This window comes from Papio anubis, chromosome 2 (assembly GCF_008728515.1).
Source record: "Papio anubis isolate 15944 chromosome 2, Panubis1.0, whole genome shotgun sequence".
NCBI lineage: Eukaryota > Metazoa > Chordata > Mammalia > Primates > Cercopithecidae > Papio > Papio anubis.
In genome coordinates this window covers 111,836,442-111,863,220 of record NC_044977.1, presented here as the reverse complement: position 1 = coordinate 111,863,220, position 26,779 = coordinate 111,836,442, and the positions used below count along the sequence as shown (strand labels likewise).

General features: G+C 43.5%; 1 protein-coding gene across 7 annotated transcripts in view; it reads right to left on the bottom strand.

The window, feature by feature from the left end:
- Positions 1-26,779, bottom strand: part of ZMAT3 (zinc finger matrin-type 3) — a 54,937-nt gene that overhangs the window by 9,814 nt on the left and 18,344 nt on the right. For 6 of the 7 annotated variants that reach the window (XM_021934659.2, XM_009201335.3, XM_031663562.1 and 3 more), the window contains 3 exons: positions 3,812-3,931; positions 587-753; positions 364-464 (listed from right to left, as the gene is read on the bottom strand). In XM_021934659.2, the coding sequence (XP_021790351.1) occupies positions 364-464; positions 587-753; positions 3,812-3,931 (388 nt within the window). The remainder of the gene's footprint in view (positions 1-363; positions 465-586; positions 754-3,811; positions 3,932-26,779) is intronic. The other variant, XM_021934661.2, reaches the window with a different exon arrangement.

The following is a 26,779-nucleotide window of genomic DNA, read 5'->3' as shown; positions in this document are numbered from 1 at the left end:
AAGTGCTGGGATTACAGGCTTGAGCCACCGCACCCGGCAACATGGTACAACTTTAAACCAAGTAGCCCATTTTTATCATGCCTTTTATATTTCTCAGCGGCAAATATAAACAAACATAAAGGGACAATGGTAAGAGATCCTAAAACATAGACTATGGTGTAAAACCAAAATAAATAATATATTTAGTATTTATAAGAATAAATAAAGTAAATGAGACCTGAAATACACACCAGCCTAGACTAATTCAATAAAACACAGACTTAACTCCAAATTCTCAGGGCTATCTATTATCATTAAAAGAAACAAAAACAAAGGAAACTATGTACAGAATGTCGCCAAGGCATGTGGAAACAGACAAGATACCTGAATTATTCTGTACTGTATACATATTTCTCCTGTTAGGCATCATCTTAAACTCATTCCCTTCTTTCCTGGCCCGCCGTTGACCCAGTTCTGAGGATTCTCTGGAGAAAAGAAGTTTAAAAAAGAGTGAGTCTTCTAAACAAGAATCCCTTTCTACTCTTTTTCTTTAAAGACAATCAATCTCACATAACACTTTGGCCTCAGAGAAAATGGCAATACCTACGAGAATGAGTTACTCTGAGCTTCCGCCAGCCGCAGCCTCTTGGCATGATTCTTCCCTTGATAGTGAGCCTGAGCCACAGCCGGGGAACTGAAGGAGGCGTCACAGAGCTTACAGTAATCATTCTCTGTGGCCAGGATCACTCGGCCTCCTGGCTTAAAGGAGCCCATCTGACATCAAAGACACAAAAAGAAACAAGGTTAAAAAAATATGGAGCTTCCTCCTTCTCCTCAAAGGTCTTTCTAAGAGCTGAAAAACAACCAAAGGATATGGCATGACCACAAGCATTAAGCTTCATCAGGAAAACAATTCATTCCAGGAAAACAAAAAGGCTGGGAGATACTTAATCATGGTTTTGCATTATAATCACACAGGTACCCAATTAGTGAATGGCTCATTGCTGTCGCCACTGAAGACATTTTTTAAAAGAGTTTTAAAACCTTAGATTTAGGACAGTAAGTCATGGGTAAATAGGTAAGGCCTAAAACCACATTTCGGGAAACAGTAAAGTCTACGCAGAATCCATCAATAAGCATTTACTGACTTTTAACTATTTATTAGGATTGCTGTCTAGTCCAGAAGGGATATGTAGTCATATATTTTTTTAAAAAGAGCCCCTGTCCTCAAAGAGTCTACAAACAAGCTACAGATATAATCAGGAAAAAACTAAAAATGAGTAGCAAATCCAGACAACTGTATTCAGGTTGAGGAATAACATGTTAAAGAGAGCCTAACAGAGGGCCCAGAAGGTAGTAGGCACTCAGTAATTATTAGGTTAACCAAAAAAAAAATGACACACTAGGTTTTGGCCAAAAGAGAATAATATAGTACACGATAAAGATCTGGAAACCATATATATCAGGAACAGTTGCAGAAAATAGCATCATTTCACTTGGAAGGGAAGATTTTTCTGGGGTGTGCTATAAAGAAAGGCTTAGGCTGCCTGCCCAGGAGGGTGGAGCCCACTGAAAACAGCCCCCACTGCGGGGGGCAGCTATTCAATTCCAGAGCAGCCTTCAGAAACCAGTGACAGGAAAACTATGCAGCTTGAAGATCTCTCTGGGTATCTTCTTGTTCTCTGATTTGGTTTTTTATATATCTCGTTTTCCCCACAAATCCCGAACAGCCAGAATTGCTACCCACACTTTTAAGTACTAAAAACTAACACTCAGAAAAGTAAAATGATACAAGCTGGTTAGGAGCAAAGGTCTAAGATCAAAAGAAATTCTTGGGCCAGGTGCGGTAGCTCATGCCTGTAGTCCCAGCACTTTGGGAGGCCGAGGTAGGTGGATCACCTGAAGTCAGGAGTTCAAGACTAGCCTGGCCAACATGACGAAACCCTGCCTCTACTAAAAATAACAAAAATTAGCTGGGTGTGGTGGTGGGCACCTGGAATCCCAGCTACTCGGGAGGTTGAGGCAGGAGAATCCCTTGAATCCAGGAGACGGAGGTTGCAGTGAGCCAAGATCGCACCATTGCACTTCAGTCTGGGCAACAAGAGCAAAACTTCATCTCAAAAAAACAAAGAAAAAAAGAAAGAAATTCTTGTTCCACCACTTTAGAAAACATGTAACACCATGGAAAGTTACTTAGCTCATCTAAGCTTCTAATAAACTTCCAGTGAGGCTGATACTACCGGACTATGGACACCAATTTGAGTAATATGGCCAATACCTCTAAGTTGTTGAAAGCATTAAATGAGGTCAGGACCTGGGACTAAAATGAAGCAAGTGACACACTTGTCTTGGGTTCAGAATTTAACAGAGCATCAAAAAAAACTCAGTAATTAAGACAAATAATACTTTAATGGAGTATTTTTTAAATTAAATTTTCTTTTTATTTTTTTGAGACAGTCTCGCTCTGTCGCCCAGACTGGAATGAAGTGGCACAATCTTGGCTCACTGCAACCTCCACCCCCCGGGTTCAAGTGATTCTTGTGCCTCAGCCTCCCAAGTAGCTGAGACTACAGGCATGCGCCACCACACCTGGCTTAAAAAATTAAATTTAATGCAAAAAAATTAATGATTAATAAAATACCAAAATTTTACATTCAGAATCAGTAACAGAGCCATGCCAAGTCATATTGCAGCCTGGGACAAAAGGAAAATCAGTAATACTTAAGTTTTTAATGTTTTGTTCACTACTATTTTACATCAGTTTTATATTTCTAAAATGTTACATTAAATATCTATCTTGATTACTGAGTTTTTTGGCTCCTTCTTAAATTTTATGCCCAAGTTTAGTGCATCCATCACCTCACCGAAGTCTCAGCCCTGAATGAAACAACGTATGAAACATTCTCAGCACAGTGTCTGGCACGATATGTACTCAATTATAACTATTATTATTTATGACCACTGTATTGTTTTACAGATATATAACACTTCAAAGACAGATTAAGAAGTAGACTCTATGTTTCAGAGATAATTAAGGTACAGGAATATCTTGCCTAAATCACCTGTTCTATCTTCCAAAGAGCAAAAGAACTTGGTTTTCAAGTCTGTTTCATAATAGCAAGGTCCAAAACATGTTTATACAGGCTCTCTGCATAGAGGTAAGTAATAAGCAATCTCAAAAAACTAATTTTGCAACTGGAAGACAAAATCTGAAATAAATGAGATGAACTGCAATAAAGGAACACATGTTTGAAAATCTCTTCATTTTGGGGTTAGCCTAGACATTCAGAATCATTTAGCCCAGAATTTTTTTTTTTTTTTTTTTGAGATGGAGTCTTGCACTGTTGCCCAGGCTGGAGTGCAGTGGCGCGATCTTGGCTCACTGCAAGCTCCGCCTCCCGGGTTCACGCCATTCTCCTGCCTCAGCCTCCTGAGTAGCTGGGACTACAGGTGCCCGCCACCACGCCCGGCTAATTGTCTGTATTTTTAATAGAGACAGGGTTTCATCACGTTAGCCAGGATGGTCTTGATCTCTTGACCTCGTGATTCGCCCGTCTCGGCCTCCCAAAGTGCTGGGATTACAGAAATGAGCCACCAGGCTCGGCCCATTTAGCCCAGAATTTTAAGAAATGTATAAAGAATCATGTAACAATGGCCTGCATTAAATCCAGCACTGTAGTTCAAGGAGTTAAAAGTACCAAGCAGCATCTTTCAGGATTATTTTCCCAACTGTACCCTGATGGACACATGGACGACAAATGTCATCCATAATCATTTGTGCATACTACAGCTTCCACCCTAATGCTGCTTCACCCTGACATATGTGTCTCACCTGCGGAGGGACTGGAACAACTGGAGTAGCTGCAGGCTCGACCATATTGCTCATTCTAGCAGGAGGAGGACAGCTATTTGCTGCATAGTAATTTCGGAGTTTCTTACCATGATTTTTACCCTAGAAATAAAAATAAAATGAGTACACCAGTCCCCCCTTATCTGCAGTTTCAGCAATTTCAGTTAGCTATGGTCAACTGCGGTCCAAAAATATTAAGATATTTTGAGAGAGAGACCACGTTCACATAATTTCCATGACAGTATATTTTTATAATTGTTCTTTTTTCTAATTAGTTATTGTTGTTACTCTCTTACTGGCCCAATTTATAAATTAAACTTTATCATAGGTTATGTATGTACAGGAAAAAAAAATGCATATGGAAGGGTTCAGAAATATCACAGTTTTAGGCATCTACTAGGGGTCTTGATATCTCCTACGGAAAAAAAGAAAACTGTAATCACCATGAGAAAGAGTGTCAAACTGAGTTAATAAATGTATTTACTTAATCACTTTAAAAAAAAAGAAAAAAACACAAGTAATACTAACTACACTTTATTCCTTCATACATACACAATCCTGGGGGTAAAAAGACTACTAGCTAGATTTGATTGCTAGATCTCGAAGTAAAAGAGCCTACTCTTTGGCTCTAACAGAATGATTAAACTTATCTGGGAAAGATAAGAGAACAAAGGCAAAGGAAATTAATTTCCTATATGTTTCTTAAAAAGTATCACATTGGCTGGGTGCGGCGGCTCATGCCTGTAATCCCAGCACTCTGGGAGGCCGAGGAGGGTGGGTCACCTGAGGTCAGGAGTTCAAGACCAGCCTGACCAACATGGTGAAATCCCGTCTCTACTAAAAATACAAAAATTAGCTGAGCGTGGTGGCACACGCCTGTAATCCCAGCTACTCCGGAGGCTGAGGCAGGAGAACCATTTTAACCCGGGAGGTGGAGGTTGCAGTGAGCTAAAATCACACCACTGCACTCCAGCCTAGGCGACAAAGTTAGACTCTGTCTCAAAAACAAACAAACAAAAAAAGTATCACATTTTCCAGTGACCTGCGTCCTCACCCAAGTTCTTGCAATTTATATGCCACAGTTAAATATGAATTTCATGACACTCTGATCTAATATACTTATAAGTTAGTAATGAAATGGATTATTATTCTTTAAAAATTGCACTTACAGAGTATCTTTTTACTTACAAAGGATGTTAATTGCATTTATTCATTTGCCGCTCACAAAAATCTTATAAGAGGAATTTGTTAATATTGTACATTTATGACAGCCAAGGAACTGCGATCCAGAGACTGTAAGGAACTTGCCCCCAGCTCCCTTCTCAGGGGCTAAATGGCACAGTCAAAGCCTGAGACAGGCCTTCCAAATCAAAGAATGGCCCTTTTCCACTACAGCATGATGGCTTCAAGATGCACTAAGAATCTCTACTAACATGAATTTGCCTTTCTCATCACATTTTAAGTTATTAGTCACATGATTATATTCCTTGAACTGACACAAACTAGTGGCAAGGGCCAACACTACGAAAGCATTCTACATAAGGGTAAAACAATAAATTATTCTTTAAACTGCATTGTAAAACTAAAACCTGCAGGCAAACATTTATTCACCATCTATTTATATGCTAAGCCTTAGAAATAAACTAAGGACTAGCACATAAAGGAGGAGACAGATACGTAAGCAGCTAAATAGAGTAATGAACTAAGATCCATCTTCTCCTCACTTGAATACCCTAAAGGTGCTTTTACCATGGTCACAGTGAACTCCAGAGTCAAATCCAGTGGTCACACATGTGCCTTCATCTTACTGGAACTCAAAGTAACATGATACAGTTCATTTCCTTCTTGAAATATTCCTCCTACTATCATCTATAGTCTTTCTTCCCTCCCCACCTCTCCTCCTCCATCAGACCTCTAAACTCTACAATGTCCAAGAACCCACCCTTGGCCCTCTTCTACTCTCTGACTCTAGGTTATTTTACCCAGACATATAGCTTTCAAATACCATGAGTAAGTTGGTGACTCCCCATATCAATCTCCATCCTTGACCTTTAGAACCATATATCCAACTTTCTCCTGGTCATCCACACTTTCATGTCTTAAGAGGCATATCCAACTTAAAATAACTTTTGATTCCTCCTCCATAGAACTTTCTCATCACCACCATTACCACCACCACTAGTCATCCACAGTAGGTAAATGGCACCACCATCCACAAAGTTACTCAAGAAAAGTCAAGGGGTCCTTTTCCTGATTCCATCCTTCCCTAAGCCCAACACATTCAACCCATCAGCAAGTCTTGTCATTCAAAATACATCCCACATCACTCCACTTCTCTCCATGGATACTACAAATACCACAGTAATCCAAGGTACCAACATTTTTCGTTTGCAGTAGGTAACAGTGGTAATCCAAGGTGCCAACAATTTTCATTTGCAGTAGATAACAACTCCTAATTGGTCTCTGCTGTTAATCTTGTCCTCCTAGAATTCTGCTCATTATAAACCAGGGTAATAATTCTTGACATGAATCAGTTCCACGTCACTCCCTCACATAAAACTCTTCCAATGGCTTCCTGCTATACTTAAAATTGACACATCTTACCTATAAGGCCCTACATGACCTGGCCCCGTCTACCTCTTGGGTCTTATGTCAGACAGAACTCCTTCCTTTCCCCTGCGCATTATGCTCCTGGCTCACTAGGCTGCATCTGCTCCTTAAATATGCCAAGCTCACTCTAGCTCCAAGGTCTTTGTACTTAACTGTTCCTTTTGCCTAGAATGTACCTCTTGCAGATCTCTGTATGGCTGGCTCCTTCTAGAATCTTTCAAGTCTCAACTCAAACTGGACCTCACTCACTCTCAAGTGTCACAACCATTCCCCCTCCCCACACCACACACACACCATCATATTACCACACTGTCTGGTTTTATTTTATCTTAGTACCACTAATCACTGTCTAAAATAATAGTTGGTTTACTTGGTTTTTTTTTTTTTCCACTTTCCTCCGCTCTGTAATGTAGACTCCTTGAAAATGAGGACCTTATCTGTCTTGTTTACCATTCTAATCCCAATGCCTAGAATGGTTTCCAGAATATAGCAAGCAAGCAATAAATAACTGTTGGATAAATGAACCAAGTATTATAATGAAGCTAATAAACTGCTAGGAGAACACAGAGAAGGAATTGCTTACTCCAGCCTGAATGTATCAAGGAAGACTTCCCTGAAAAGGGGGCCACTGACTCATCTTTTTAAATGAGCAAATGTTTACAGGGGAGGTAAGAAGTAAGGGAAAAGAAAACTGTGCACCGAGAAAATAGCATGAGCAACAGTCCAGCCTTCTGTGTTGAGGGACCACAAGGAGAGATAATGGTCTTCTAGATCCTTTGGAGGAGAGGCACAAATGGAAACACACAGGGGGCTCATTCTTAATGCCTTTGCCCATGATAAAGAATTTGGACTTCAGAGGCAGCAGGGAGCCTCTGAGGAACTTTAAGCAAAGCAGTGCACGACTTGATTGTATTTGATAAAGATGAGCATCAGGGTAGCAGACCAAGCTGGAAGCTGGGAAGATACACAGAGGAGAGTCAAGGACAAAATCCTAGGACACTACAATATAGAGTCTAGTAGAGAATGAAGATCCAGAAAATAAGATTGAGAATGTGTAGTCAAAATGTAAGACAAAAATCAGATAGTGTGTTATCATAGAAGCCCACAACCAAACTGGAGTTCAAGAGTGTGGTCAGGATGAAGACAGACTCTCAGGAACGATCAGAATGTGGATGGTATTTAAAGCTATGGAGCCAAAAACCATTACCTAGACAGAGTGGAGACAGATAAGAGCTTGCAAAATAGGCCTGAAGCAAGATCATGGCTGGATAATGGAGAAAGACACAGGAACTATGAAGAAGGTAAGAACAAGTAATAACATATTGAATAAGAAGGCAGAAGGGAGGTGAACTGCAGGGTAGATGGAAATATTTATGAAAAATTTTTAAAGGTGTGGGGAAGAAAAAAGGCTTTGGGGAAGAAGATAGAGTCAACATACTGAGATTGAGACAACAGAAAGACATCTCAATGAATCCAAGAGACAGTGCAATGTGTGGATTAGTGACAGCAACTGGAGACAGACAAATTCCTAGGCAGACAGGGATGGGTCCCTGTGAAACCCAACCTTCACACCAAAGACAGTTTAAAGCCTGAAAACTGAGCTGCCAGTTCCAGGTAGAGTCCACAACCAGAGTGAGAACTTCCTCGATGCCTTTTACGCAATTAAATGGTGCTTTTTCCAAGCCCACTCGTGAACCAATCAGCACACACTCCCCCATTCTGAGCCCATAAAAATCCCAAACTCAGCCCCCACAGATGGCAAACCTCTTTTGGGTCCCCTCTTAAACAGAGGGCTAATCACTCTTGGGCCCCCTCTCCGTTGAGAGCTTTCCTTCTGTCGCTCAACAGAATTCTTCTCCACCCTACTCACTCTCCAGTGTCCATGTACCTTATTCCTCTTATTCCTCTTGGTCGTGGGACAAGAACCCAGGATACACCGACCTGTAACGCACACCCGTTCACTGAACTGCAGGTGGTGGGACTAAATGAGCTGTAACATGCCCCTGTTCACCAAGCTGCAGGTGGCGGGAACAATAGAAAGCTGCAACATTTCTTGGGAGGTCAGATCTTGGGACTCCCTGGGTGACAGTTGTAACACCCCTTGGGACTCCGTCATTGCTGACATCTCTGAGTTTTTGGGCACCACCCACATTCCCCTCATCTAAATGACGACACCCAATGCAGAAGCTGCTGGCAACACACCCAGTGGAGCCACGGGCTGAGCATAGATCCCTCAGCGGGCACAAGATCCAGATCAAGGCACAAGCCAAGCACAGCCTGCCAGGCTGAGTGGGCGGAGTGAGCTCGGTGGAACGAGGCCCCAGGCAAAGGGCACAACAGCCACAGAGATCTCCAGCTGGTGAAACAGCACCAAAAGAATCCTTACACTGCAACCCTCCCTCCCGCTCACCGAGCAACCGGGGAGAAAAGGCCAGTGTGCCATTTCCTCCCACTTGCCGAACTACAAAAGCTGCAACATTAGCACTAAGGAAGTCAAGGCTAAGAAGGTTTAGGAATCTTCTAAAAACAGGTGAGAATTTGAATCTACAAATCTGGCGGAAGATAATGGGGTTAAATAGTTACTGACTACCCTCTATGTTCTGGCCACCATTCTAAGAAAAGGAGATAAAACAGTGAACAAAGGCAAAGTCTCTGCCCTCGAGAAACTTTTCTAGGGAACATAAACAGAATACATACATACATATATACATATATGTGTGTGTGTGTGTGTGTATGTACGCACACACAACCAAAGAAAAAAGAGTGACTAACAACTGCTCTGCAAAAAATAAAACAGGATGATATAACAGATAATGGACAGGGAGAGGGTGAGGTGGGCAGATAAGGCTTCTCTGGGGAGATACACGTCAGCTAAAACCTGAAGCATGAGATGGCTCCATGCAATGTAGAGAAAGGGGGGAAGCGCTGGGCATCAAGAGACCCACTTGGCTGTGTTAAGTCTGAGATCCTTTTCAGATGTCCAAAGAGAGACCAACCTGGAGTTTATGAACGAGGTCAGGTTACAGATAGAATCTGAGGAGTTATTAGTATGTAGGTGGAATTTAAAACCATGGAACTAGGGCCAGGGACAGTGGCTCATGCCTATAATCCCAGCACTTTGGGAGGCTGAGGGAGAAGGAACACTTGAGTCCAAGACTTTGAGACCAAACTGGGCAAAATGACAAGACCCTGTCTCTAAAAAAAAAAAAAAATGAGCCAGGCATGGTGGTGCAAACCTATGGTCCCAGCTACCAGGAGCACTGAGGTGGAAGGATTGGTTAAACCCAGAACGTTGAGGCTGCAGTGAGCCATGACTGCAACACTACACTCCAGCTGGGTGACAGAGTGAGACCCTGTCTCAAAAACTAAAATAAAATACAAGATGGCTGAATAGGAACAGCTCTGGTTTGCAGCTCCCAGCGTGATTGATGCAGAAGATGGGTAATATCCACATTTCCAACTGAGGTACCTGGTTCATCTCACTGGGACTGGTTGGACAGTGGGTGCAGCCCACAGAGAGCGAGCTGAAGGTGTCGCCTCACCCGGGAAGCCAAGGAGTCGGGGGATCTCCCTTTCCTAGCCAAGAGAAGCCGTGACAGACTGTACCTGGAAAAATGGGACACTCCCACCCGAATACTGTGCTTTTCCGAAGGTCTCAGCAACCGGCAAACAAGGAGATACTCTCCCGTGCCTGGCTTGGTGGGCCCCATGCCCACAGAGCCTTGCTCATTTCTAGTGCAGCAGTCTGAGATCAAACTTCAAGGCAGCAGCCTGGTTGGGGAAGGGGCGTTCGCCATTACTGAGGCTTGAGTAGGTAAACAAAGCGGCTGGGAAGCTCAAACTGGGCAAAGCCCACTGCAGCTCAGCAAGGCCTACTGCCTCTAGACTCTGCCTCAGTGGCCAGGGCTTAGCTGAGAAAAAGGCAGCAGACAACTTCGGGAGAGTTAAACGTCCCTGTCTGACAGCTCTGAAGAGAGCAGTGGTTCTCCCAACATGGCATTTGACCTCTGAGAATGGACAGACTGCCTCCTCAAGTAGGTCTCTGACCCCCGTGTAGCCTAACAGGGAGACACCTCACAGTAAGGGCCGACAGACACCTCATATAGGTGGATGCCCCTCTGGGACGAAGCTTCCAGAGGAAGGATCAGGCAGCAATATTTGCTGTTCTGCAGTATTTGCTGTTCTGCAGCCTCCGCTGGTGATACCCAGGCAAACAGGGTCTGGAGTGGACCTCCAGCAAACTCCAACAAACCTGCCGCTGAGGGACCTATTAGAAGGAAAACTAACAAACAGAAAGGAATAGCATCAACATCAACAAAAAGGACATCTACACCAAAACCCCATCTGTAGGTCACCAACATCAAAGACCAAAGGTAGATAAAACCAAAAAGATGGGGAGAAACCAAAGCAGAAAAGCTGAAAATTCTAAAAATCAGAGTGCCTCTTCTCCAAAGGGTCACAGCTCCTTGCCAGCAATGGAACAAAGCTGGAAGTAGAATGACTTTGACAAGCTGACAGAAGTAGACTTCATAAAGTCGGTAATAACAAACTTCTCTGAGCTAAAGAAGCATGTTCAAACCCATAGCAAGGAAGCTAAAAACCTTGAATAAAGGTTAGATGAATGGCTAACTAGAATAAACAGTGTAGAGAAGACCTTAAATGACCTGATGGAGCTAAAAACCATGGCATGAGTACTTCGTGACACATGCAGAGGCTTCAATAGCTGATTCGATCAAGTGGAAGAAAGGGCATCAGTGATTGAAGATCAAATTAATTAATGAAATAAAGCAAGAAGACATGGTTAGAGAAAAAAGAGTAAAAAGAAACGAACAAAGCCTCCAAGAAATATGGGACTACTGAAAACACCAAACCTACGTTTGATTGGTGTACTTGAAAGTGATGGGGAGAATGGAACCAAGTTGCAAAACACTCTGCAGGATATTGTCCAGGAGAACTTCCCCCACCTAGCAAGGCAGGCCAACATTCAAATTCAGGAAACACAGAGAACTCCACAAAGATACACCTTGAGAAGAGCAACCCCAAGACATGTAATTGTCAGATTCCCCAAAGTTGAAATGAAGGAAAAAATGTTAAGGGCAGCCAGAGAGAAAGGTCGAGTTACCCACAAAGGGAAGCCCATCAGACTAACAGCGGACCTCTTGGCAGAAACCCTACAAGCCAGAAAAGAGTAGAGGCCAATATTCAACATTCTTAAAGGAAAGAATTTTCAACCCAGAATTTCATATCCAGCCAAACTATGCTTCATAAGTGAAAGAGAAATGAAATCCTTTACAGACAAGCAAATGCTGAGAGAGTTTTGCCACCACCAGGCCTGCCTTACAAGAGCTCCTTGAAGGAAGCACTAAACATGGAAAGAAACAACCTATATCAGCCACTGCAAAAACATGCCAAATTGTAAAGACCATCGATGCTATGAAGAAACTGCATCAATTAACGGGCAAAACAACCAGCAAACATCATAATGACAGGATCAAATTCACACATGACAATATTAACCTTAAATGTAAATTGGCTAAATGTCCCAATTAAAAGACACAGACTGGCAAAGTGGGTAAAGATCCGTCAGTGTGCTGTATTCAGGAGACCCATCTCATGTGCAAAGACAGACATAGGCTCAAAATAAAGGGATGGAGGAAGATCTACCAAGCAAATGGAAAGCAAAAAAAAAGCAGGGATTGCAATCCTAGTCTCTGATAAAACAGACTTTAAACCAACAAAGATCAAAAAAGACAAAGAAGGCCATTACATAATGGTAAAGGGATCAATTCAATGAGAAAAGCTAACTATCCTAAATATATATGCACCCAATACACAAGCACCCAGATTTATAAAGCAAGCCCTTAGAGACCAACAAAGAGACTTAGACTCACACACAATAATAATGGGAGACTTTAACATCCCACTGTCGATATTACAGATTAACGAGACAGAAGGTTAACAAGGATATCCAGGAATTGAACTCAGCTCCGCACCAAGTGGACCTAATAGACATCTGCAGAACTCTCCACCCCAAGTCAACAGAACATACATTCTTCTCAGCACCACATTGCACTTATTCTAAAATTGACCACATAACTGGAAGTAAAGCATTCTTCAGCAAATGTAAAATAACAGAAATCAAAACAAACTGTCTCTCAAACCACAGTGCAATTAAATTAGAACTCAGGATTAAGAAACTCACTCAAAACTGCACAACTATGTAGAAACCGAACAACTTGCTCCTGAATGACTACTGGGTAAATAACGAAATGAAGGCAGAAATAAAGATGTTCTCTGAAACAAATGAGAACAAAGACACAACATACCAGAGTCTCTGGGGCACATTTAAAGCAGTGCATAGAGGGAAATTTATAGCACTAAATGCCCACAAGACAAAGCAGGAAAGATCTAAAATCAACACCCTAACATCATAATTAAAAGAACTAGAGAAGCAAGAGCAAACAAATTCAAAGGCTAGCAGAAGGCAAGAAATAACTAAGATTAGAGCAGAACTGAAAGAGATAGAGACACAAAAATCCCTTCACAAAAAAAAATCAATGAATCCAGGAGCTGCTTTTTTTAAAAAAAGATCAACAAAATTGAGAGATGGCTAGCAAGACTAATAAAGAAGAAAAGAGAGAAGAATCAAATAGATGCAATAAAAAATGATAAAGGGGATGTCAACACCAATCCCACAGAAATACAAACTACCATCAGAAAATACTATAAACATTTCTAAGCAAATAAACTAGAAAACCTAGAAGAAATCGATAAATTCCTGAACACATATACCCTCCCAAGACTAAACCAGGAAGAAGTTGAATCTCTGAATAGACCAATAACAGGCTCTGAAATTGAGGCAATAATTAATAGCCTACCAATCAAAAAAAGTCCAGGGCCAGACAGATTCACAGCCGAAATCTACCAGAGGTACAAAGAGGAGCTTGTACCATTCCTTCTGAAACTATTCCAATCAATAAAAAGAGGGAATCCTCCCTAACTCATTTTATGAGGCCAACATCATCCTGACACCAAAGCCTGGCAGAGACACACACACACAAAAAAGAGAACTTTAGACCAATATCCCTGATAAACATCGATGCAAAAATTCTCAATAAAATACTGGCAAACCAAATACAGCAGCATATCAAAAAGCTTATCACCACAATCAGGTCAGCTTCATCCCTAGGATACAAGGCTGGTTCAACATACTCAAATCAATAAACATAATCCATCACATAAACAGAACCAACGACAAAAATCACGATTATATCAACAGATGCAGAAAAGGCCTTTGACAAAATTCAACAGCCCTTCATGCTAAAAACTCTCAATAAATTAGGTATTGACGGAACGTATCTCAAAATAATAAGAGCTATTTATGACAAACCCACAGCCAATATCACACTGAATGGGCAAAAACTGGAAGCATTCCCTTTGAAAACCAGCACACGACAAGGATGCCCTCTCTCACCACTGCTATTCAACATAGAGATGGAAGATCTGGCCAGGGCAATTAGGCAAGAGAAAGAAATAAAGGGTACACAATTAGGAAAAGAGCAAGTCAAATTGTCCCTGTTTGCAGATGACATGATTGGATATTTCGAAAATCCCATCATCTCAGCCCAAAATCTCCTTAAGCTGATAAGCAACTTCAGCAAAGTCTCAGGATACAAAATCAATGTGCAAAATTCACAAGCACTCCTAGACACCAATAACAGAAAAACAGAGAGCCAAATTATGAGTGAACTCCCATTCACAATTGCTTCAAAGAGAATAAAATACCTAGGAATGCAACTTACAAGGAATGTGAAGGACCTCTGCAAGGAAAGCTACAAACCACTGCTCAAGGAAATAAAAGAGGACACAAACAAATGGAAGAACATACCATGCTCATGGATAGGAAGAATCAATATCATGAAAATAGCCATACTGCCCAAGGTAATTTACAGATTCAATGCCATCCCCATCAAGCTACCAATGATTTTCTTCACAGAATTGGAAAAAACTACTTTAAATTTCATATGGAACCAAAAAAGAGCCTGAATTACCAAGACAATCCTAAGCAAAAAGAACAAAGCTGGAGGCATCACACTACCTGACTTCAAACTATACCACAACGCTACAGTAACCAAAACAGCATGGTACCAGCACCAAAACAGAGATATAGACCAATGGAACAGAACAGAGCCCTCAGAAATAACACCACACATCTACAACCATCTGATCTTTGACAAACATGACAAAAACAAGAAATGGGGAAAGGATTCCCTATTTAATAAATGGTGCTGGGAAAACTGGCTAGCCATATGTAGAAAGCTGAAACTGGATCCCTTCCTTACACCTTATACAAAAATTAATTCAAGATGGATTAAAGACTTAAATGTTAGACCTAAAACCATAAAAATCCTAGAAGAAAACCTAGGCAAAGACTTCATGACTAAAATATCAAAAGCAATGGCAACAAAAGCCAAAAGTGACAAATGGGATCTAATCAAACTAAAGAGCTTCTGCGAGGCAAAAGAAACTACCATCAGAGCGAATGGGCAACCTACCGAATGGGAGAAAAATTCTGCAATCTATCCATCTGACAAAGGGATAATATCCAGAATCCACAAAGAACTCAAACACATTTACAAGGAAAAAACAAACAACCCCGTCAAAAAGCGGGCAAAGGATATGAACAGACACTTCACAAAGGAAGACATCTATGTAGCCAACAGACACATGGAAAAGTGCTCATCATCCCTGGTCATCAGAGAAATGCAAATCAAAACCACAATGAAGATACCATCTCACGCCAGTTAGAATGGCAATCATTAAAAAGTCAGGAAACAACAGATGCTGGAGAGGATGTGGAGAAATAGGAACACTTAACACTGCTGGTGGGAGTGTAAATTAGTTCAACCATTGTGGAAGACAGTGTGGAATCCCTTAAGAATCTAGAACTAGAAATACCATTTGACCCAGCAATCCCATTACTAGGTATATACCCAAAGGATTATAAATCATGCTACTATAAAGACACATGCACATGTATGTTTACTGTGGCAATATTCACAAAAGCAAACACTTGGAACCAACCCAAATGTCCATCAATGATAGACCAGATTAAGAAAATGTGGCACATATACACCATGGAATACTATGCAGCCATAAAAAAGGATGAGTTCATGTCCTTTGCAGGGACATGGATGAAGCTGGAAACCATCATTCTCAGGAAACTATCACAAGGACAGAAAACCAAACACCGCATATTCTCACTCATAGGTGGGAACTGAACAAGGATATCACTTGGACACAGGGTGGGGAACATCACACACTGGGGCCTGTCAGGGGGTGGGGGACTAGGGGAGGGATAGCATTAGGAGATATACCTAATGTAAATGACAAGTTGATGGGTGCAGGAAACCAATATGGCACATGTATACCTATGTATCAAGACTGCACGTTGTGCACATGTACCCCAGAACTTAAAGTATAATAAAAAATAATAACAAATAAAATTAAATAAAACCATGAAACTAGGTAAGTTATCGAGACAACTCAGTGATAGAGAGCAAAGGACAAACCTCTGAGACACTACAATATGGAGTGTGGTGAAGAATCCAAAAATAAGATTGAGAATGCCTGACCCACGAAATAAGATAAAAACCAGACAAGTGCCGTGTCATAGAAGTCTGGAACAAAGTGGCTCAAAAGAAGAGTCTAGTTAAATACATTATGACCCAGGAACTCTACTTTTAAGTATTACCAAACAGAAACACACATAGGAGATATCCATAAGGATGCTCCTAGAAGTACTGTTTGTAACAGCAAAAAAGGTGGAAACAATTTAAGTGACCACCTACAGGATAATAAATTGTAGATTATTCATACAGAGGAACATTACACAGCAGTGAAAGTAAACACTCTAGGACCATGCATGGAAACATGAATGGGTCTCATAACAAAATACTGAATAAAAACAGTAAATTGCAAAAGAAGATATATAAGAATAATTTTTAATATAGGGTCTCAAAATATAAAAAACAACACTACATACTTATATAGGGGGAACACCTATGTAGCAAATATAAAAAACAATGTGTGATAACAATAAATATCAATCCAGTATAGTGGCTACATCTAGGGGCATAGGATAGGGATACAATTGGGAAGGGATATATGGGACTTCAGTTGAATTAATAATTTTTACTCTTTAAACTAAATGGCAAATACAAATGTTTATTATATTTTTGGTACCTTATATCTGAAGGATTTCATAATCATTCAACACAACAATAACCAAAAAAGGGAGTGGTTCACCAGGTCAAAAGCTACTGTGGATAAAGTCAGGATAGAGAAGTGATACTTGGATTTGCAAAGACAGAGGTCACAACTGGCCTAAGTAAGAAACACTTCAGTAGAACAGTGAGAGAGAAAAGGTCATGTGAAGTGGTTTAACTAGGAAAACACCCAGTACAGGGAACTATGCGGAAGAGTTCTATGACAGCGAGCAGAGAAATCAGGCATACAGCTAGAAAGAGAAATGGGATCAATGGAAAACTCTTTGAAAGATGGGTTTTACAGGCTTGTTTGTATGACAACAGGAAGAAGTCACTAAAAGCAGAAGAACAGCTGATATAGGAGCTGAAGAGCTGAAGAGCATGACTACAGGAACACAGTCCATGAAAAGGCAGAAGACGTACCCAGTACTAGCGGAGGGGTCAAGGTTAGATAGTATCAGGTGTTTTATTTCCAAAGCAGCATCCCCAGTAGTATTCAAGCAGATATTGCATCCACAACATAGTAACAATAATGGCAACTAAGAAAAGGATGCAAATTTGCAGGGAAAATAGCAGACAGGAGGCAGGACTAACTAGTAGCTCAGTAACTGCCCACTCAGATGGACAGAGCAGTGTGTGGAGACCCACATCATGAACTTTGGCTCCAAAAACTACAGCAGGAACATACCAGGAAAGCCAAGGGTATCTGCGGACCCTTTGAAGGAGGCAGATTGCCACTGCAGGCTCTGTGGGACAGCTGAGGAACTGAGTCTGCTTGCTTTCTCAACTGGGAGGCTTGTGGTCTGGGGCAAGTTCTCAGCCCTGCCCACTAGCTGCCTGGAAACGAACTCAGTGCCGCAGAGGGGGGCACAGTGGGAGGCAGACCAGCCTTTCAGGCTGTGGGATGCATGCAAGCTGGGTGAGGCCTGTAACAGCCAGCTGTCCCCCAATTCCCTGGTGACCTGTGTGACACAGCAGAGGCAGCCATAATCCCCCTGGGAACATAACTCCATTGGCCCGTTCACACCCCTAACCCCCACAGCAGCTGCAGCAAGCCCCACCCAAGGAGAGTCTGAGCTCAGACATGCCTAACCCTGCCCCCACCTGACGGTCTTCTCTATCCACCCTGGTAGCGGAAGACAAAGAACATAAGCTCTTGGGAGTTCTGGGGTCCCACACACCGCGTGATTATCTCTATACTACCATAGCTGATGCACTCTTGAAAGTGCCACCTCCTGGCTGGAGAACAACCAACATAAAACCAGCACACTTAACAAAAATACAACCAAGGACCCTCACACTGAGTCCACTTCACTCCCCAGCTACCTCCACCAGAGTAGGTGCTGGTATCCACAGCTGACAGGCATGAAGATGAATCATATCACAGGACTCCCTGCACACACTCCCCAGTACCAACCCAGAGCCAGACAGATCCACTAGGTGGCTAGATCCAGAAGGAAAATAACAATTACTGCAATTCAGCTCTCAGTAAGCCCCATCCCTAGGGGAAAGGGGAGAGTGCCACATCAGGGGAGCACCCTGTGGGACAAAAGAATCTGAAGAGCAGTCTTTGAGTCCCAGATCTTCCCTCTGACATAGTCTACCCAAATGAGGAAGAACCAGAAAAACAATTCTTGTGATATGACAAAAAAAGGTTAACACCCCCAAAAGATCACCCTAGCTCACCAGCAATGGATCCAAACCAAGGCGAAATCTCTGAATTGCCAGAAAAATAATTCAGAAGGTCAACTACTAATCCAATCAAGGAGGCACCAGGCCGAGCGCAGTGGCTCACGCCTGTAATCCCAGCATTTTCAGAGGCCGAGGCAGGCAGATCACCTGAGGTCAGGAGTTCAAGACCAGCCTGGCCAACATGGTGAAACCCAATCTCTACTAAAATTACAAAAAAAAAAAAAAGCTGGATGTGATGGTGCTTACCTATAGTCTCAGCTACTCGGGAGGATAAGGCAGGAGAATCGCTTCAGTCCAGCAGGCAGAGGTTGCAGTGAGCTGAGATCATGTGACTGCCCTCCAGCCTGGGCCAGAGCGACATTCAGTCTCAAAACAAAAAGGGCGGCAGGGCACAGTGGCTCAAGCTGGTAATCCTAGCACTTTGGGAGGCCGAGGTGGGCAGATCACAAGGTCAGGAGATCGAGACCATCCTGGTTAACACGGTGAAACCCCATCTCTATTAAAAACACAAAAAAATTAGCCGCGTGTGGTGGCGGGCACCTGTAGTCCCAGCTACTCGGGAGGCTGAGGCAGAAGAAAGGCATGAACCTGGGAGGCAGAGCTTGCAGTAAGCCAAGATCGTGCCCCACTGTACTCCAGCCTGGGCGACAAAGCAAGACTCCATCTCCAAAAAAAAAAAAAACAGGGCTACCCTCTTTGGGTCCCCTCCCTTTGTATGGGAGCTCTGTCTTCACTCTATTAAATCTTGCAACTGCACTCTCTTTTGGTCCATGTTTGTTACGGCTCACGCTGAGCTTTCACTCCCCGTCCACCACTGCTATTTGCCACCGTTGCACACCCACCACTGACTTCCATCCCTCCAGATCCGGCAGGGTGTCTGCTGCACTCCTGATCCAGCGAGGCACCCACTGCCACTCCCGATCGGGCTAAAGGCTTGCCATCGTTCCTGCGTCTAAGTGCCCGGGTTTGTCCTAATCGAGCTGAACACTAGTCACTGGGTTCCACGGTTCTCTTCCATGACCCACGGCTTCCAACAGAGCTATAACACTTACTGCATGGCCCAAGATTCCATTCCTTGGAATCCGTGAGGCCAAGAACCCCAGGTCAGAGAACACGAGGCTTGCCACCATCTTGGAAGCAGCCCACTGCCATTTTGGAAGCGGTCTGCCACTATCTTGGGAGCTCTGGGAGCAAGGGCCCCCCGGTAACATTTTGGTGACCACAAAGGGACCTCCAAAGCGGTAATATTGGACCACTTTGGCTTGCTATTCTGTCCTATCCTTCCTTAGAATTGGAGGAAAATACCGGGCACCTGTAAGTCAGTTACAACTGATTATCGTGGCCGCCGGACTTAAGACTCAGGTGTGAGGCTACCTGGGGAAGGGCTAACAAACCCCAGCCCTTCTAGGTTGGGGACGTTGGTCTGCTGGAGCCAGCTTCCACTTTCAATTTTCTTGGGGAAGCCGGGGGCCGACTGGAGGCAGAAAGCTGTCGTCCCAAACTCCCAGCATTAGCCGGCTGAGATCATGGCGCAGCCAGAAGCCTCTACTCAACAGTCGCCCATGCATGTGCCCCTACGTTTCCTTCTGACCCATACCTCCTGAGTCCCGACCGCAACTTTCTTGAAAGTGTAGCCTCAAAATTCTCCTTACCTCTGAATTTACTTCCTCTGATCCCTGCCTCCCAGGTACTGATGGTTCAGACTTTCATTTCCTCTAGCAAGTTGTATCTCCAAAGGGATCTAAAGAAGCTCTAGGCTGTGTCCTTAGGTATCCAGATGATAAACCCAGGGAGTCTTATCCCTGGTGTCCCTCCCAATTTAGGTATACAGCTCTCAACATGGGCAGTTATGTGCGACCCATTCCCCACCACCCTTGCCAGGGCCCCAAGTTTGCAATGGCTAAGAGGAGAGAAAGAGACAGAGGAGAGAGACAGAGACAGACAGAGGAGAGAGAGAGAGAGAGAGACGGAGGACAGAGAGAGAGAGAGACGGAGGACAGAGAGAGAGAGAGACGGAGGAGAGAGAGAGACAAAGATGGAGTCAAAGAGAAGAAAGAGAAAGAAATAGTGGGGGAAAAAAACCACTGTGCCCTATTCCTTTAAAAGCCAGGGTAAATTTAAAACCTATAATTGATAATTGAAAGTCTTCTCTGTGACCCGATAATACTCTAATACTACCCTGTTGTCAGTATAAACAAGGGTATAGCCTGAAAACACTGAGACCACTGACAGTAGCTTTCCTTTCAAAAGTCCTTAACCCAGTAACCCACGGATGCATTCAATCTGTAGCAGCAACTGCTTTGCTAACAGAAGAAAGCAGAAAATTAACTTTTAGAGGAAACCTCATTGTGAGCACACCTCACCAGTTCAGAATTATTCTAAGTCAAAAAAAGCAAAAAGGTAGCTTACTAACTCAAAAATCTTAAAGTGTGGGGCTATTCTGTTAGAAAAATGTAATTTAACACCAACCACTGATAATTCCCTTAACCCAGCAGACTTCCTAAAAGGGGATTTAAATCTTTTTTTTTTTTTTTTTTTTTTTTTGAGACGGAGTCTCGCTCTGTCGCCCAGGCTGGAGTGCAGTGGCCGGATCTCAGCTCACTGCAAGCTCCGCCTCCTGGGTTCACGCCATTCTCCCGCCTCAGCCTCCCAAGTAGCTGGGACCACAGGCGCCCGCCACCTCGCCCGGCTAATTTTTTGTATTTTTTAGTAGAGACGGGGTTTCACCGTGTTAGCCAGCATGGTCTCGATCTCCTGACCTCGTGATCCGCCCGTCTCGGCCTCCCAAAGTGCTGGGATTACAGGCTTGAGCCACCGCGCCCGGCCGGGATTTAAATCTTAATTACCATACAAAGGTCCGACCAGACCTAGGAGGAACTCCCTTTAGGACAGGACAATAGATGGTTCCTCCCAGGTGACAGGAAAAAAACACAATGGGTATTCAGTAATTGATAGGGAGACTCCTGTGGAAGCAGAGTTAGAAAAACTGCCTAATAATTGGTCTCAAACATGCCAGCTGTTTGCACTCCGCCAAGTCTTAAAGTACTTACAGAATCAAAAAAAGACTAACTTAATACTGACTCAAAAGGTTACCTACACCCTCCCTGAAATGAATTTGCATAAGAACTGTTTATGGGAATGCATCTTGATGGGGCAGCTGGGTTGTTATGAAATACTCAGGAACCCAGCCCAGCTCTAGGACTCACCCCTGAGCACAAAGGCAATGTTGGGCACGCTGGTAAAGGACCACTAGAATCCAGAAGCCAGGACCCCTTTCTTCGTGGTCAAGAAAGGCAGGAAAAGGGGTGCAGGACTGCTATATTGGGGAGCATAACTAATCCGATAAGCAGAGGTCCATGGGTGGTTACACACCCCAGAAAGGAATAAGCATTAGGACCACAGAGGACGCTCTAGGAGTAATACTCATCGGAAAATGACTAGGGGTGCTGGCATCCCAACTTTGTTTTTTCAGATGGGAAACATTCCCCCAAGGCAAAAACGCCCCTAAGATGTATTCTGGAGAACCGGGACCAATTTGACCCTCAGACGCTAAGAAAGAAACTACTTACATTCTTCTGCAATACCGCCTGGCCATGATATCCTCTTCAAGGGGAAGAAACCTGGCCTCCTGAGGGAAGTATAAATTATAACACCATCTTACAGCTAGACCTCTTTTGTAGAAAAAAGGTAAAGGAGTGAAGTGCCATACGTACAAACTTTCTTTTCATTAAGAGACAACTCGCAATTATGTAAAAAGTGTGATTTATGCCCTATAGGAAGCCTTCAGAGTTTACCTCCCTACCCCAGCGTCCCCCCAACCCCGACTCCTTCCCCAGCTAATAAGGACGCCCCTTCAACCCAAACGGTCCAAAAGGAGATAGACAAAGGGGTAAACAGTGAACCAAAGGCGCCAATATTCCCCAAGTATGCCCCCTCCAAGCAGTGGAAGGAGGAGAATTCGGCCCAGCCAGAGTGCATGTACCTTTTTCTCTCTCAGACTTAAAGCAAATTAAAACAGACCTAGGAAAATTCTCAGATAACCTGATGGCTATATTGATGTTTTACAAGGGTTAGGACAATCCTTTGATCTGACATGGAGAGATATAATGTTACTGCTAAATCAGACGCTAACCCCAAATGAGAGAAGTGCTGTCATAACTGCAGCCTGAGAGTTTGGCGATCTCTGGTATCTCAGTCAGGTCAATGATAGGATGACAACAGAGGAAAGAGGACAATTCCCCACAGGCCAGCAGGCAGCTCCCAGTGTAGACCCTCACTGGGACACAGAAATCAGAACATGGAGATCAGTGCCGCAATCACTTGCGTGTTACAAGGACTAAGGAAAACTAGGAAGAAGCCTATGAATTATTCAGTGATGTTCACTACAACACAGGGAAAGGAAGAAAATCCTACTGCCTTTCTGGAGAGACTAAGGGAGGCATTGAGGAAGCATACCTCCCTGTCACCTGACTCTATTGAAGGCCAACTAATCTAAAAGGATAAGTTTATCACTCAGTCAGCTGCAGACATTTAAAAAAAAAAAAAAAAAAAAAAAACTTCAGTACGTCTGCCTTAGGCCCAGAGCAAAACTTAGAAACCCTACTGAACTTGGCAACCTTGGTGTTTTATAATAGAGATCAGGAGGAGCAGGTGGTACGGGACAAACGGGATTAAAAAAAAAAAAAAGGCCACTGCTTTAGTCATGGCCCTCAGGCAAGCAGACTTCAGAGGCTCTGGAAAAGGGAAAAGCTGGGCAAATGGAATGCCTAAGAGGGCTTGCTTCCAGTGCGGTCTACAAGGACACTTTAAAAAAGATTGTCCAAGTAAAAGTAAGCTGCCCCCTCGTCCATGCCCCTTATGTCAAGAGAATCACTGGAAGGCCCACTGCCCCAGGGGATGAAGGTCCTCTGAGTCAGAAGGCACTAACCAGATGATCCAGCAGCAGGACTGAGGGTGCCCAGGGCAAGCGCCAGCCCATGCCATCACCCTCACAGAGCCCCGGGTATGCTTGACCATTGTGGGCCAGGAGGGTAACTGTCTCCTGGACACTGACACGGCCTTCTCAGTCTTACTCTCCTGTCCGGGATAACTGTCGTCCAGATCTGCCACTATCCGAGGGGTCCTAGGGCAGCCAGTCACTAGATACTTCTCCCAGCCACTAAGCTGTGACTGGGGAACTTTACTCTTTTCACATGCTTTTATAATTATGCCTGAAAGCCCCACTCCCTTGTTACGGAGAGACATTCTGGCAAAAGCAGGGGCCATTATACACCTGAACATAGGAGAAGGAGCACCCGTTTGTTGTCCCCTGCTTAAGGAAGGAATTAATCCTAAAGTCTGGGCAATAGAAGGACAACATGGACGAGCAAAGAATGCCCATCCTGTTCAACTTAAACTAAAGGATTCCGCCTCCTTTTCCTACCAAAGGCAGTACCCGCTTAGACCCGAGGCCCAACAAGGACTCCAAAAGATTATTAAGGACCTAAAAGCCCAAAGCCTAGTAAAACCAAGCAATAGCCCCTGCAATACTCCAATTTTAGGAGTACAGAAACCCAATGGACAGTGGAAGTTAGTGTGAGATCTCAAGATTATCAGTGGGGCCGTTGTCCCTCTATACCCAGCTGTACCCAACCCTTATACTCTGCTTTCCCAAATACCAGAGGAAGCAGAGTGGTTTCCAGTCCTAGACCTTAAGGATGCCTTTTTCTGGATCCCTCTACATCCTGACTCTCAATTCTTGTTTGCCTTTGAAGATTCTTCAAACCCAACATCTCAACTCACCTGGACTGTTTTACCCCAAGGGTTCAGGGATAGCCCCCATCTATTTGGCCAGGCATTAGCCCAAGACTTGAGCCAATTCTCATACCTGATACCTGGACACTCTTGTCCTTCAGTACGTGGATGATTTACTTTTAGCCGCCCATTCAGAAACCTTGTGCCAGCAAGCCACCCAAGCGTTCTTAAATTTCTTCGCTACCTGTGGCTAGAAGGTTTCCAAACCAAAGGCTCAGCTCTGCTCACAGCAGGTTAAATACTTAGGGCTAAAATCATCCAAAGGCACCAGGGCCTCCTCAGTGAGGAATGTATCCAGCCTATAGTGGCTTATCCTCATCCCAAAACCGTAAAGCAACTAAGAGGGTTCCTTGGCATAACAGGTTTCTGCCGAATATGGATTCCCAGGTACAGCGAAATAGCCAGACCATTATATACACTAATTAAGGAAACTCAAAGCCAATACCCATTTAGTAATATGGACACCTGAAGCAGAAGCGGCTTTCCAGGCCCTAAAGAAGTCCCTAACCCAAGCCCCAGTGTTAAGCTTGCCAACGGGGCAAGACTTTTCTTTATATGTCACAGAAAAAAATAGGAATAGCTCTAGGAGTCCTTACACAGGTCTGAGGGATGAGCTTGCAACCCATGGCTTCCCTGAGTAAGGAAACTGATGTAGTGGCAAAGGGTTGGCCTCACTGTTTACAGGTAGTGGCAGCAGTAGCAGTCTTAGTATCTGAAGTAGTTAAAATGATACAGGGAAGAGATCTTACTGTGTGGACATCTCATGATGTGAACAGCATACTCACTGCTAAAGGAGACTTGTGGCTGTCAGACAACCATTTGCTTAAATATCAGGCTCTATTACTTGAAGGGCCAGTGCTGCGACTGTGCACTTGTGCAACTCTTAACCCAGCCACATTTCTTCCAGACAGTGAAGAAAAGATAGAACATAACTGTCAACAAGTAATTGCTCAAACCTACGCCGCTCAAGGGGACCTTTTAGAGGTTCCCTTGGCTGATCCCGACCTCAACTTGCATACTGATGGAAGTTCCTTTGTAGAAAAAGGACTTTGAAAAGCGGGGTGTGCAGTGGTCAGTGATAATGGAATACTTGAAAGAATCCCCTCACTCCAGGAACTACTGCTCAGCTGGCAGAACTAATAGCCCTCACTCGGGCACTAGAATTAGGATAAGGAAAAAGGGTAAATATATATACAGACTCTAGGTATGCTTACCTAGTCCTCCATGCCCATGCAGCAATATGGAGAGAAAGGGAATTCCTAACTTCTGAGGGAATACCCATCAAACATCAGGAAGCCATTAGGAGATTATTATTGTCTGTACAGAAACCTGAAGAGGTGGCAGTCTTACACTGCCAGGGTCATCAGAAAGGAAAGGAAAGGGAAATAGGAGGGAACCGCCAAGCGGATATTGAAGCCGAAAGAACCTCAAGGCAGGACCCTCCATTAGAAATGCTTATAGAAAGACCCCTAGTATGGGGTAATCCGCTCTGGGAAACCAAGTCGCAGTACTCAGAAGAAGAAATAGAATGGGGAACCTCATGAGGACATAGTTTCCTCCCCTCAGGATGTCTAGCCACCAAAGAAGGCTTTTTCCTGCAGCTAACCAATGGAAATTACTTAAAACCCTTCACCAAACCTTTCACTTAGGCATTGATAACACCCATTGGATGGCCAAATCATTATTTACCGGACCAGGTCTTTTCAAAACCATCAAGCAGATAGTCAGGGCCTGTAAACTGTGCCAAAGAAATAATCCCCTGCACTGCAAGCCATACATTTTAATCCCTGTATCTTTAACCTCCTTGTTAAGTTTGTCTCTTCCAGAATCAAAGCTGTAAAACTACAAATAGTTCTTCAAATGGAACCCCAGATGCAGTCCATGACTAAGATCTACCATGGACCCCTGGACCGGCCTGCTAGCCCACGCTCCGATGTTAATGACATTGAAGGCACCCCTCCTGAGGAAATCTCAACTGCACAACCCCTACTATGCCCCAATTCAGCAGGCAGCAGTTAGAGCAGTCGTCAGTCAACCTCCCCAATAGCTCTTGGGTTTTCCTGTTGAGAGAGGGGACTGACCTGTTGAGAGACAGGACTAGCTGGATTCCCTAGGCAGACAAAGAATCCCTAAGCCTAGCTGGGAAGGTGACCGCTTCCACCTTTAAACACGGGGCTTGCAACTTAGCTCAACATCTGACCAATCAGATAGTAAAGACAGCTCACTAAAATGCTAATTAGGCAAAAACAGGAGGTAAAGAAATAGCCAATCATCTATTGCCTGAGAGCACAGCAGGAGGGACAATGATCGGGATATAAGCCCAGGCATTTGAGCTGGCAACGGCTATCCTCTTTGGGTCCCCTCTCTTTGTATGGAAGCTCTGTTTTCACTTTATTAAAACTTGCAACTGAGAAGAAAAAAAAAAAAGCAGGCACCACAGAAAGGTGAAGTCCAATTTAAAGAATCAAAAAATAATACAGGTATGAATGGAAAATTTCCAGTGAAATACCATAAATAAAAAACAATCACAACTTCTGGAAATGAAGGACATGCTTAGAGAAATGCAAAACACACTGAAAAGTCTCAG